General features: G+C 36.2%; 1 protein-coding gene across 3 annotated transcripts in view; it reads left to right on the top strand.

Moving 5' to 3' along the window:
• The window catches only part of CSMD3 (CUB and Sushi multiple domains 3), a 1,381,373-nt gene that overhangs the window by 772,478 nt on the left and 595,560 nt on the right, over positions 1 to 13,335 (top strand). For all 3 annotated transcript variants that reach the window (XM_068983804.1, XM_068983805.1, XM_068983806.1), the window contains one exon: positions 11,639 to 11,751. In XM_068983804.1, coding sequence (XP_068839905.1) covers positions 11,639 to 11,751 — 113 coding nt within the window. The remainder of the gene's footprint in view (positions 1 to 11,638; positions 11,752 to 13,335) is intronic.

The raw sequence follows: 13,335 nt of genomic DNA on the forward strand, positions 1-13,335 counted from the left end.
AGGATTCTTTACCACTGAGCCACCAGAGAAGTCAGGTGGGAGATTAGTCAACGTTAATAGCCCATTTGTGTTTGCTAATAGTTGCTTAATAAAGTTAGGCTCTATACTCAGGAAAGTAGGAGTGCTATCTCCTATGATGATTTTATTTCAAGAGGATGGCTTCCAAGTCCTTGAGAGAGATATTCCTGGTTGTAAGAGCATTATGAACAAGATTTACATATCAAAGATGGAGAAAAGATCTGCAACCAAAGTTTTCTAAAGTAAATTCTCTTAAGAAAAGTTTTGGGCCAGAGCCTATAGTCAGGATGATAACCCCTCTAAAGCTTAATGAAGCTAGGAGTCATATTAAGGCTGTCTCAGTTGTTGGGAGTACTGTTTAGATCAGTTTATAAGTAATGATTGTGGGAAATATTAATGGGGTACAGAACAAAAAATAGGATGTGTTTTTTAATGAAATTCTATTCTTAAATATTTGAAATAATAGTGTTGTGAATAGGACAGCAAAGTGGTTCATGAGAATTGTAGTTTGCTGGAATACCTTCTTTCAGTTAAGTTTGGTGCCATTATCAGTGGTTCTAAAAAATTTATTTCCAATTCTTTTTAGGAAACACTGTTCAGTCCTTCTGAGATGCTGGCTTCACTTGGCAAACATAGATTTTTGTTTTTTTTTAACTTGGGTTTTCCTTTCACTTTGATAGCCATATGGGTGTTTAGTAGCCCTTCAAGCGGTTTCTCCAGCACAGAAGCAGCCTGTCTATCTTCTGGAATACCTTTATGTAAGCAGAATATTCTAGGCAATAGAGGTGGCATACTTCTTCCAGTGGGTCCTTCAAGGTCCTTGTAACTGTACATCTTAGGGCTTCTAGGGAAGAAAGAGGCCCTTTGAAGTATTAAATATGATTATGAGAGGATTCACTTAAATCAGGCACAGTACATGATCTCTGCCCCAGATTCATAGGTCTGCCAAATATAAGTTCAAAGGGAAAAAATATGATGCTTGCCTGCAAGGTTTGCTCTAATTTTCAACAAGCCTAGAAGTAAAATTCCAGGATGTTTTAATCTGTGTATTGCTAAATTTTAGAAAATGGTTTTCATTCATTCTCTGGGAATCTGTAAACATTTACATAATTACTGGATGACAGGGGGAATAAGATGACGTCTTCTCTCTGGTTCATGGTGCTCTAGTATCAAAAATATAGAAAATATGTGTATTGAGGGAGACTTTAGCACTACCTGAGTATTGGCATCTGAAGTGGGAAACATTTCAGATCATTCAGACATCATATACACTGTAACTAGACAAAGTCTGTTACTTTCTACAGGCATTGATTCTATGAAATTCAAAAGCACCAAGTTTCTGGTAAATTTGATTGGGGAAACTGCCTATACCATACTTCAGGAGTCACCTATAAATAATTCTGCTGACAGATTGCTCATCTCTTAAATGTGTTATGAATATCTTCACCTTTTAGGTAAATAAGAGTCTAGTGCCATTAAAATTCCTCTTTTACTTAGAAAATTATGTTGGTAGCACAACATTACTAACTAAGAAAATAAAGACTGTTCTTAGAAATGATTTTGTCAGATAATTCCAAAAGTTCAGTTGAATTTCTTTTAGCCCCATTTTCAATTCATTTGTACATTTCCTTTTTTGAAGTATATACTTGGAAGTTAACAAAAATCTCTTACTGTGTTAAATGTGAGGCTCCAAAGTTTGAAATCTGCCACATTTTAGCAGTGGCTTTTACATCTCTGTCAACAAAATCATTGCCTTCAGAAGTTTTTATTCTGCCCTGCATGAGCTCTACAGTGGATTACTGATATGAGCAGACAGTTTTACAACCTCTAAAAAATCAACTATCAATTTTTCAAGAGATATTTTACTTGCCCTAAAGGTAGAGAATCCTCTAGCTTTCTAAACTTGCTCTTTTGCATGACAGACACAGGTGTGTGTGTGTGTGTGTGTGTATGTGTGCATATGTGTGTATATATATCAAAAATCACAATTCTTGTTACTGTTATTGACTAGGCTGCTAATTTCAACCTATTCAAGGCCAAATATAAGCTTCCAAAATTTCATAACAAGTCACCATAGCATCTGAAGCCTTAAGTTTGTCACTTTTATCCTGAGCATATGTGTGCTTGAGTGCTCGGTCACTCAGTCATACCTGACTCTTTGCAACCCTATGGACTGTAGCCAGCCAGGCACCTCCTCCATAGAATTTTCCAGGCAAGGCTACTGGAGTGGGTTGCCATTTCTTTCTCCAGGGCATCTTCCTGAGCCAGGGATGGAACTCACATCTCCTGTGTATATGACCTGTTATTAAAAGAGCATTATGAACAAATATCAGTTAAAACATGCTGGGGCCTAGTGCTGTCTTCTTTTACCACGATCATCTATTTGACCAGAATCCGGTAAAAAAAAAAAAAAAAATGAATAGAAAATACAATGTTAGGATTGACTAATAGTACTTATTCATAATTAGTCTGATGCCACATTCACGAATTATGGATCTTATGTACTTGGAAGGTAGCTGTCAAAACAGTAAGGCATGTAAATAAGTCAAGTGACCAAATTACATTCTTAAGCCTTTTTAAAGACGTGCCTGCTGCTCTCACAACACCCCAGTATCCACAGTGTCATGGCCTACAGAAGAACTGAGAAACACATTATTAATATATGGTCTCATCTCAACTTTTGAGTTAAAATTCCAAAAGTAGCACTTTTATTTTAATGACAAAAGAAGAAGAAGGGCTTTTATCCTTTGTTTTTCTTATTCTTTTTATAGCTGAATTTGTTTTTTCCATCCCTGGGTTCTGAAGATTCCCCTGAGGAAGGGAACAGCTACCCATTCCAATATTCTTGCCTGGAGAATATGATGGGCCGAGGAGACTGGCAGGCCACATTCCATGAACAGAGGAGCCTGCCTGGCCACAGTGTCCATGGGGTGGCAAAGAGTTGGACATGACTGAGAAACTTTCAATTTCACACTTTCACCCTATATTGTAATTCTTGGGAACCCTCAGCATCAATATACACTGTAAATATCCTTCAGTTTGACAGTATTGCAGCTTATCCAGTGAGGCCTTATGTCCTTGTGAAGGGCAAAATTGTAATAAAGTCAAAGCCTCAGTTTTGCATTACTGTTTAGTTTTCAGTGCTGCTAGCAAGCCATCTATATATTGAATGCCTATAGATCCTTCTGGAGGAAACAAGTTTCCGCTAAGTTTTCTATAAATGGCTAAAGGAATAATAGAAGAGTATGGAAACTTTTGAGGAACTCTTTGCCATAAATACTGAACTTCTTTTCATAAGTAAAAACAAACAAGAATATAAATCTGTTTAGATGAGAGAAACAGGAAAAAAATAAAGCAGAGCATAGGTAAATTGTAGAAAAACTTTGTAGAAGATAGTGCAGGCACACTAAATCACTTCAGTCATGTCTGACTGTTGTGACACTATAGTCTGTAGCCCACTAGGCTGCTCTGTCTGTGGGATTCTCCAGGCAAGAATACTGGAGTGGGTTGCCGTGCCCTCCTCCAGAAGGGTCTTCCTGATTCAGGGATCAAACCTGAGTCTCTTTCATCTCCTGAATTGGCAGGCAAGTTCTTTACCACTAGTGCTACCTGGGAAGCCCATAGAGGGTTGTTACACAGTTACAATAGTTATAGTACTTAAAACTGAAGGTATTAACAGAGCAATGGCTTTATTTACTTCTTTAAGATTTTGTATTAAGGTTTACCATCTTCATCAAATTTACCTTCCCTGTTTGCTGGAAATTTGGTAGAATTAATATTACAGTGTTAATGTACTTTTATTATTATCCTTTGTTTTTCTTATTCTTTTTATAGCTAGATTTGTTTTTTCTTAATTGAGCTATCGACAGAGGCTGTTTAACACATGATCATGGCTTATGTTTTTTAATAAGCTATTTCTATTGGTTCTACACCTCAAATTAAACCAGTATTATTATTGCAAGGCCAAAAATGATACATTACTTTATTTCTGCTCAGATTACTTTTCCAACATAGCACAGTATAACACTGCCACTCACTGCTACGTTTCTTCTCTTTTAGAAGGCACACCAAAACCAAGTAAGACAGTTTTTTTCCCATGACATTAAATAGATACTCCATATGGAGTATACAATATGGTAGTTTTAATTTGCACAGGAGATATCTCCCCAATAGCTTTACAGGAGAATAAAGTGAGAGTAAGAAAACATGTTCCTCAGTCATGAGATCTGTTCATGTGGGAATCACAGAAGAAAAGAACACATATAAACCTGATTTAAAATACCAACAACCTGAATTGGTCTATCACCAGATGGAAAGTGAAGGATTTCTGGGGCACTTTCAGAATAAGTAGCACCTGTATCTATCATAAAAAGCGAGGCTATGTTAGTCTGAGGAAAAGTTATTCAAACATAAATTTTATCAGTTCATACTGCTGAGACTCCCTCAGTCTGTCAGTTGTAAACCATTTGACAATTATTCCCTAGCTTTCTGGGCTTTCCTCATTCTCTTGTTTCTGCAGTTTCTGCATCTTCTAGAGTCTCTTTTCCCCAATCCGAATTTCTTGGAATAACGACATACGGCTTCCTCTTCTGTGTTGTCTTCACAGATTGGCCAGAGTAAAGGTTATTTCCTTTAGTAAATAGTATTAATGGAACAGTTAACACAGCAGTTTTTAACTTTTTTTGTCTTCATATTTTTCAATATTGTTTCCTGAGTAGCTGCTTCTAAGATTTGAGCGTAGTCTGTCCTTGCCAAACTTCTTCCTTTCTCCTAGTTTGAATTTAGATAATTAGTAAGAGAGGGTGTCCTAGTGGCTCAACAGTAAATGATCTGCCTGCCACTTCAGGAGACACAGATTCAATCCCTGGGTTGGGAAGATCCCCTGGAGAAGGAAATGGCAACCCACTCCAGTATTCTTGCCTGGGAAATTCTATGCACAGAGGAGTCTGGCAGGCTACAGCCCATGGGGTCACAAACAAGTTGAATACAATTTAGCGACTCAGCAACCACAACCAATCAGCAAGAGAGCCAAGGATAAAGATAGAACCAGGGGACAATTTTTATCTTCCCTTGGACCCAGGCATGTATTTGAGAAGATTCCAACAGATCACCTATAGAAAGTAATGGGGAACTCACTTGTTATCTAGATACAACACCGCAGTCTCTCCCAGCTCATCTTTAGAAAAAAGACTGTGAGCAGTCTCTTCTGACGGGTCATCCAAGCCCTTGTTTCTTCCATAGTTGCAGAGTGTGGTGGATAGCCACTACTCCTCAGTGGGGTGAGTTATCTTCTGGTCCCCAGTGTGCTTGCTCCATCAAATGACCAAAGTCTGCTGGTTTCAGAATCCCCACAGTAGCTTATGCACCTACACAAGTGTAGGTATGTAAATTGAAAACACATTGTGTAAAACTTCTGAAAACTTATGGAAAACAGGAAAAGAAACTTTCATATGAATATCAGCTCTCAAGAAGGCTGGGTAACTTCTCAATGGCATAAGCTTCACTGATGATTATATCAAAAGAGCTGATTTTCCACACATTTGACAAAGAAAAAATAGTAGAATTATATGGCTATATGGCTTTTTTCTTATGTTGGTATATTTATCAAACTAATACTTATTTTTTCCTTTTTTTCCCCAAGTAACTGGTGAAACTATACTACATCTTGCCACTTTCATATAGGAGCAGAATTTTTATTTAAGTTTTCAACACTTCCCTAAGTAACTCTTCTTATAATGTTTGCTTTCCTAGATACATGGTATATGGATGATAACAGACTTCTGGAGGTAGACTATATGCTAAGATATGGAGTGGGTTCAGAGCTAGAATATGAGACTTAAAAGCCTGTGTTCTCAAACAAGGCAGGTAATTCAGTAGGAACTAAAGAAGTCATGCCATTGGGCTTCTCTTTAGGGAAATTTACTCATGAAGGGAACCATGTATCTAAAAGATCATCACATCCTTCTTCCCAGGTGTCTATTAAATTTAAAAAAAATAAAAAAAACTAGAAATTGGAAAAAAAAAAGAATAGAGAGATGCAAGGGGAGAGAGGGAGCAGAACAGCAAAGAAAGGAAGAAGAGGGTTCTGTGAAAGAGAGCTCTTCGATTCTCACATTTGTTTCTTCATTCTCCTCAATCTTTCCTTCTGGCTATCCAAATCATTATTCTTAGAATAATATCCATCCAATAAGTTCAGTTCAGTTGCTCAGTCGTGTCTGACCCTGCAACCCCATGAACCGCAGCATGCCAGGCCTCCCTTTCCATCACCAACTCCTGGAGTCCACCCAAACACATGTCCATTGAGTCAGTGATGCCATCGAACCATCTCATCTTCTGTCATCCCCTTCTTCTCCTCCCCTCAACCTTTCCCAGCATCAGAGTCTTTTTCAGTGAGTCAGCTCTTCATATCAGATGGCCTAAGTATTGGAGTTTTAGCTTCAGCATCAGTCCTTCCAATCAATATTCAGGACTTATTTCCTGTAAGATCAACTGGTTTAATCTCTTTGAAGTCCAAGTGACTCTCAGGAGTCTTCTCCAACATCACAGTTCAAAAGCATCAATTCTTCAGTGCTCAGCTTTCTTTATAGTCCAACTCTCACATCCATATATGACTACTGCAAAAACCACAGCCTTGACTAGATGGACCTTTGTTGACAAAGTGATGTCTCTGCTTTTTCATAATGCTTTCTGAGGCCCTTCACTGTTCACCTGAAACTACCACAACATTCTTAATTGCCTATACCCCAATACAAAATAAAAAATGTTTAAATTTAAAAAAAAGAACTTTAGGCAGCATTCTTGGCTTCCCATATATTTTCATCATCAAAGCTAATCATGGTCCTGAAGGGATTTAACCAGGGTTACTCACTAGTAAATCTTAAATTTGGAGAGCATGGTTCATCTAACTAGTATTCCAAAAGAGCAGAGCACTATAAGGGAGACTTTATAATTCAGTCTTTTATATCTAGGCTGTGTCGTTATAAGAGCATCAGCTGGTCCATTTAATTCTGGAACTGTCATTTGTATCCCATCCTCATCGCCAAACTATTGAGGAAATATAATTAAAAATAATATCTCATGCAAACCAAGTTAAGACTCTCCAAAAATGTAGAAAGAATGAAGCACTGTTAATATTCACCTCAGTTCAGTTCAGTTGCTCAGTTGTGTCCAACTCTTTGTGACCCCCATGGAGTGCAGTATGCCAGGCTTCCCTGTCCATCACCAACTCCCAGAGCTTCCTCAAACTCATCTCCTTCGAATCAGTGATGCCATCCAACCATCTCAACCTCTGTCATCCCCTTCTCATCCTGCCTTCAATCTTCCCCAGCATGAGGGTCTTTTCCAGTGAGTCAGTTCTTTGCATTTTCATGGGGCCATAGTATTGGAGCGTCAGCTTCAGCATCAGTCCTTCCAATCAATATTCAGGACTTATTTCCTGTAGGATCAACTGGTTTAGTCTCCTTGCAGTCTAAGCGACTCTCAAGAGTCTTCTCTAACACCACAGTTCAAAAGCATCAATTCTTCAGTGCTCAGCTTTCCTCATAGTCCAACTCTCACATCCATACATGACTACTGGAAAAACCATAGCCTTGATTAGATGGACCTTTGTTGACAAAGGGATGTCTCTGCTTTTTAATATACTGTCTAGGTTGGTCATAACTTCCTTTCCAATGAGTAAGCGTCTTTTTAATTCCATGGCTGCAATCACCATCTACAGTGATTTTGGAGCCCAGAAAAATAAAATCTGTCACTGTTTCCATTGTTTTCCCTTCTATTTGCCATGAATTTGTGGGACCACATGCCGTGATCTTAGTTTTCTGAATGTTGAGTTTTAAGCCAACCTTTTTACTCTCCTCTTTCACTTTCATCAAGTGGCTCTTTAGTTTTGCACTTTCTGCCTTAAATATGGTGTCATCTGGGTATCTTAGATTATTGATACTTCTCCTGGCAATCTTGATTCCAGCTTGTGCTTCATCCAGCCTGGCATTTCACATAATAGACTGTACTTATAAGTTAAATAAGCACAGTGACAATATATAAAGCCTTGATGTACTACTTTCCAGATTTGGAACCAGTCTATTTTTCCATGTCCAGGTCTAGTTGATGCTTCTTGACCTGCATACTGATTTTTCAGGAGGCAGGTCAAGAGGTCTTGTATTCTCATCTCTTTAAGAATTTTCCTGTTTTTTTTGATCCACACAGTCAAAGGCTTTGGCGTAGTCAATAAAGCAGAAGTAGATGTTTTTCTGGACCTTTGTTGCCTTTTCTATGATCCAACCCTTGTTGGCAATTAGATCTCTGGTTTCTCTGCCATTTCTAAATCCAGTTTGAACATCTGGAAGTTCACAGTTCATATACTGTTGACGTCTGGCTTGTAGAATTTTGAGCATTACTTTGCTAGCTTGTGAGATGAGTGCAATTGTGTGGTAATTCCAACATTCTTTGGCATTTCCTTTCTTTGAGATTGGAATGAAAATTGACCTTTCCCATTTTTTAATATTGAATAAGCATTAAACCAGACAAGTGATAGACATCACAGGCAATCTGCTAAAGAAATTGTGAGTAAAACTAAATCTCACTCCTTATGTATCAGACAGATACAATCTGCTTGTATACATGTTGTTTGTCCTTATCAAAAGGGGGAATAGAACTTCTATCTTTACAGCAAGCAGGGAGTTAACATCACAGGGCTATATGCTAGGCTTAAGCTCCTGCAGAAATAGGGAGACAGAGTGACATTTCCTTGATGCTTACATTTCAAAGAGATAACCCTAAAGCCTCAAATAAATATATTTATGTAATGTCAAAAAATGACAAGAGCCATATTTAGCTTAAAAAATTGACATACATCTGTAAGAAATTTTGTCATTTATAATTGCAAGTTTTCTAAAAGAAATGCTACAGAGAAAGGGGGAATTGTCTTTAAATTTTGATACTGGGGAAATTTTTAATTTAACTGTTATTTTAAAATTTATTTTTACTATTACACCACCAATTCATTGGAAACTAGATAGAATTATGGCCAATAGGAGTACAAGTTGTCAGTGAAACAATTAGCCTATATGTGTTAGCAGTTCTCTATGAACTGACAAAATTAAATGTACTAAAGTTTTTTGGTTGGTAAAAAAGTATAGGACTGAGATGGATATAATAAAGAGGAACAATTTAATCTTATAAAAAAAACACACCTTTTAATATTCACTAGGAAATAGATTGGTGGCATATTCGATATGGTGTAGCTGATGTATATCCTATAGTTTTAAACTCTCATGACCATTTCATAATGGGTTTACTTTACTCTGAGCTTGAGTCCTCACTCTTGCCCATAAGCCTGTCTCTTTACTGTAGCTCAGAAAATGAGTGTTTCTGAACTCATCAATTTGAAGATTGAAGGTTCATGTGCCATGGAATTTTCAAATGATAATGCATATATGTATGCATATGTGCATACGATATGCACATATATTACAAAGGATAATGTATGTGTGTTCTTTAATTATAAAAATTTTATTTCCTTTGGCAAGAATGAAGTGAATATAGTCTAAAATTCTATAATATCTTATATATCTTTATATCTCACACTATTCCTCAATATTATGCACAATCATAATTACATCACAATATTTAACTGAGTTCATTTGTGATGATTCCAATAAATTCTGTAACACTCAACACTGGTGGCATAGCTGTATTGCTAATGCAGTCTGTTGATCATGGTTTATAGTTTTGGTGGTTGACTAAGAACTGGACATTCTGTGGCCATGGTGGCCTCAAGAATGCGACAGTCCTCTATGTTGCCCTCTGCTAGTGTAATTATAGCCTAGCCTTCATCCAGAACGCAGCTTTATATTAGGATGCTCTTTTTATCAATATTAGGAAGGGAAACTTTATACCTTCTCTCCTGTAATTTTTCAGAAAATTTCATGTTTTTAGCAATTAAGTAGGTAAACACTTGAGAATTTCTTCTTTTAAAAACCTATTTTTTAAGTTTGTAATTTAGAATTCCCTATCATGATGGATATTTTACTCAGCAGTGGATCCATTCTTCTTTCCTCTTTGTATTATGTTTTAAAATTTTAATTGGAAGCTAATTACTTTACAGTATTGTGGTGGTTTTTGCCATACAGTCACATGAATCAGCCATGGATGTATATGTGTTCCCCATCCTGACCTTCTCTCCCACCTCCTTCCTCATCCCATCCCTCAGGTTCATCCCAGTGGACCAACCCTGAGCACCCTGTCTCATGCATGGACCTGGACTGGTGATCTACTTCACAAATGATAATATACATGTTTCAATGCTCTTCTCTCAAATCATCCCACCCTTGCCTTCTCCCACAGAGTCCAAGTCTGTTCTTTACATCTGTGTCTCTGTTACTGTCTCGCATATAGGGTCATCGTTACCATCTTTCGAAATTTCATATATATGCATTAATATACCGTATTGGTGTTTTTCTTTCTGACTTAATTTGCTCTGTATAACAGACTCCAGTTTCATCCAGCTCATTAGAACTGATTCAAATGTGTTCTTTTTAATAGCTGAGTAATATTCCATCGTGTATATTTAACACAGCTTTCTTATCCATTCGTCTGCTGATGGACATCTAGGTTGCTTCCATGTCCTGGCTATTATAAACAGTGCTGTGATGAACATTGGGGTACATGTGTCTCTTTCAATTCTGGTTTCCTTGGTGTGTATGCCCAGCAGTGGAATTGCTGGGTTGTATGGCAGATATAGGAGGAGAGCAAATGAGTAAATATGACCTTGAGGGGAAAAGTCTGTCAAGAATACAAAAAGTTATTTTTTTGTTTGTTTTAACTGTTTGTATTTTTGACAGACTTTTCCCCTCAAGGTCATATTTACTCATTTGCTCTCCTCCTTTGTATGACTATTGCCTCTGTTCAAACATGTGACCGAAGCATTATTAATGACAGTGGAATCATTAAGTAATTTCTCTTCTTAGGGTTAAAAACATGAACATTACTGAATGAACTTATTGATGCATAGATTCAGTGATGCCATATCAAATTAGCAGCATATTATTTAAAATGAAATTGTTTCCAGTAAAACATACTTGACATGGCTAACCTGACATCAATATTGCAAAGGGTTATATTATACTCCTTGTCATTTTATTGTTTTGCACAGTACTTAAATATTTTTCACAGTGCTTCTTTAGAACGAAGTTCTGTGAAACTTCAACGGTTGAAATGAAGTACATTACTGGTGTGAAAACAGCAGCAACAAGTTAAAGATTTTTATAGATTCTTTTTTCTTTCAATTTAAAAGAAGTATAAGATTTTCAGTATTTAAAATTTAGTACCTTGTCTCAGGGATTTGAAAGATATAACCTAGTTTAGCACATAAAATAGTACTTGTTTATAGTAAACATTGATCACTAAATTATGTTATTTGTCTGTTCTATCAGTCTTGTAAATTAATCTGCCAGCTGTTTGTTTCTAGCTGAGAAAGTTGTGAGAAACTCATCTGTCTTGTAATTTGCTTACAGAGAGTATTCAAATGAGCTGTTGCATATTAAAAGAACAACTAGAAACTTCCCTGCCAGTGCAGTGGTATTTTAATAATCTGTTTCTCCTCTCTCTATCCACCTCTTTTTAGGCTGACTGGAAGCTTTGTGCCAGACCTGATAGTAAGCATGAGTAGCCAAATGTGGCTGCACCTTCAAACAGATGAAAGTGTTGGATCTGTTGGCTTCAAGGTTAACTACAAAGGTAATGATAACTTGTTACTATGGGAAATATGTTACCTTAATAACACCAGGGAATACGTTTAAATTCAAGTTTAATTGCATCTATAAAAGTTTCCCAGCATACAAGCAAGAGTATATTTCAATGTAACACTTTCCTTTTTAAATTAATTACAAATGTTGATTTCACTTTTAAGAAAAATTGTCTTTCCTTTCAAATGAGTATATTTTACATACTTCATCTCTCCTTTAAGTCTGCTATACCACTATACAGGGCCTAGGCTTTAGTCACTTTGGACTCCTAGCCTTTCCAAGAATATGCAATGTGATTTTATAAACTTTATACAAATTGCCTGGCAAAAATCTACTAATTACTTATATACACAGCAAAGGACTTAATTCTTTATTTTTATTTTGTAATGCATCTGTGAATCTCTCAGATTATATGCATGGTATGAGTGTTCAGATTATCAACTTCTATGTAAATTATCGACCACAGATGTTTTAAATTGCAACTACTCATCCCAATATTGATAGTTTTGCAGATTAATGTTAAATTACATGTGTATAACACAATCCTTTGTTTCAGTTCCATTTGAGGTAGATGCAGACACTGAAATCACAAATATCTCTGACACATGATTAACCTTTTTAAAGTCAAATAGAGAAATGGATGTGCAGGTATACACTCAATGTACATATCAAAAATGCAGTTTTGAAATTCTAGTGGAAAACATATATACGTTATTAAGTTTAATTAAAATCTATGCTTTAAAAGATGAAAATGTGAAACAGAACATCAGAATATATTGCTATCTGATTTTATTTTTTTCTATTATAAAAGTATTATTCTCTATTTTATCAGTTCAACAGTGGATTGTAAAGTAGACAGAATTCTTTTACTTGCATAATAATAATTTTTAACCAGAGTTTGTTTTTTTTCAAAGATTGGCTTGTCATGCCTTTCTATCTGGACACAGGAAAAGGAATGCATTGTGTTGTCAGGAAGAACAGGACACATGCATTCTGTGTTTTTAACTGGAGACTAAATTTGATGCTACATTAATTTGAATAGTTCAGGAAATCCGTATAAATGTCAGTTTTAAAAAATAAAAAGGTTAGCCTGATTATAATTTTAAATATATCCTTACTCCATTTAAAATCCGCATCTATCCCCAGAAAATAAAACAAAGTTACAAAGGTTAAAGTATGGTCAGCTTCTGTTGCAAGTATCTATGCCTTGATTGTTTTATTTTTCTTGATTTTTCCCCTGTAAATTATATTCCTCTTTGTTTTATTATTTTCTTCACCCTATGAAAGTTAAATATTAGAAAGTCTAGAATCATTCAAGCTGTGTTAATCATTAATGACACTGTTTCAGTAAAGAATACAGATTTCAAAGTTCATGAACAGTTTAGAGCAGCAGGAGAGTGCCATCGATATTTCAGCAGTCTCCACTGCAGTTCACGAGCTGGAAGTACATTGTAAAGTAGCACAATTTTTTTCTGCTAAGTTTTTAACACAATTTTAAAATATATGTACTGCTTAAGGATCTGCTATGTGCCACCTACCGAATGAGCTGTTGAATATAGAAAGAACAACTAAAATT

Source organism: Capricornis sumatraensis, chromosome 11, assembly GCF_032405125.1.
Source record: "Capricornis sumatraensis isolate serow.1 chromosome 11, serow.2, whole genome shotgun sequence".
In the NCBI taxonomy this organism is placed as follows: Eukaryota; Metazoa; Chordata; class Mammalia; order Artiodactyla; family Bovidae; genus Capricornis; species Capricornis sumatraensis.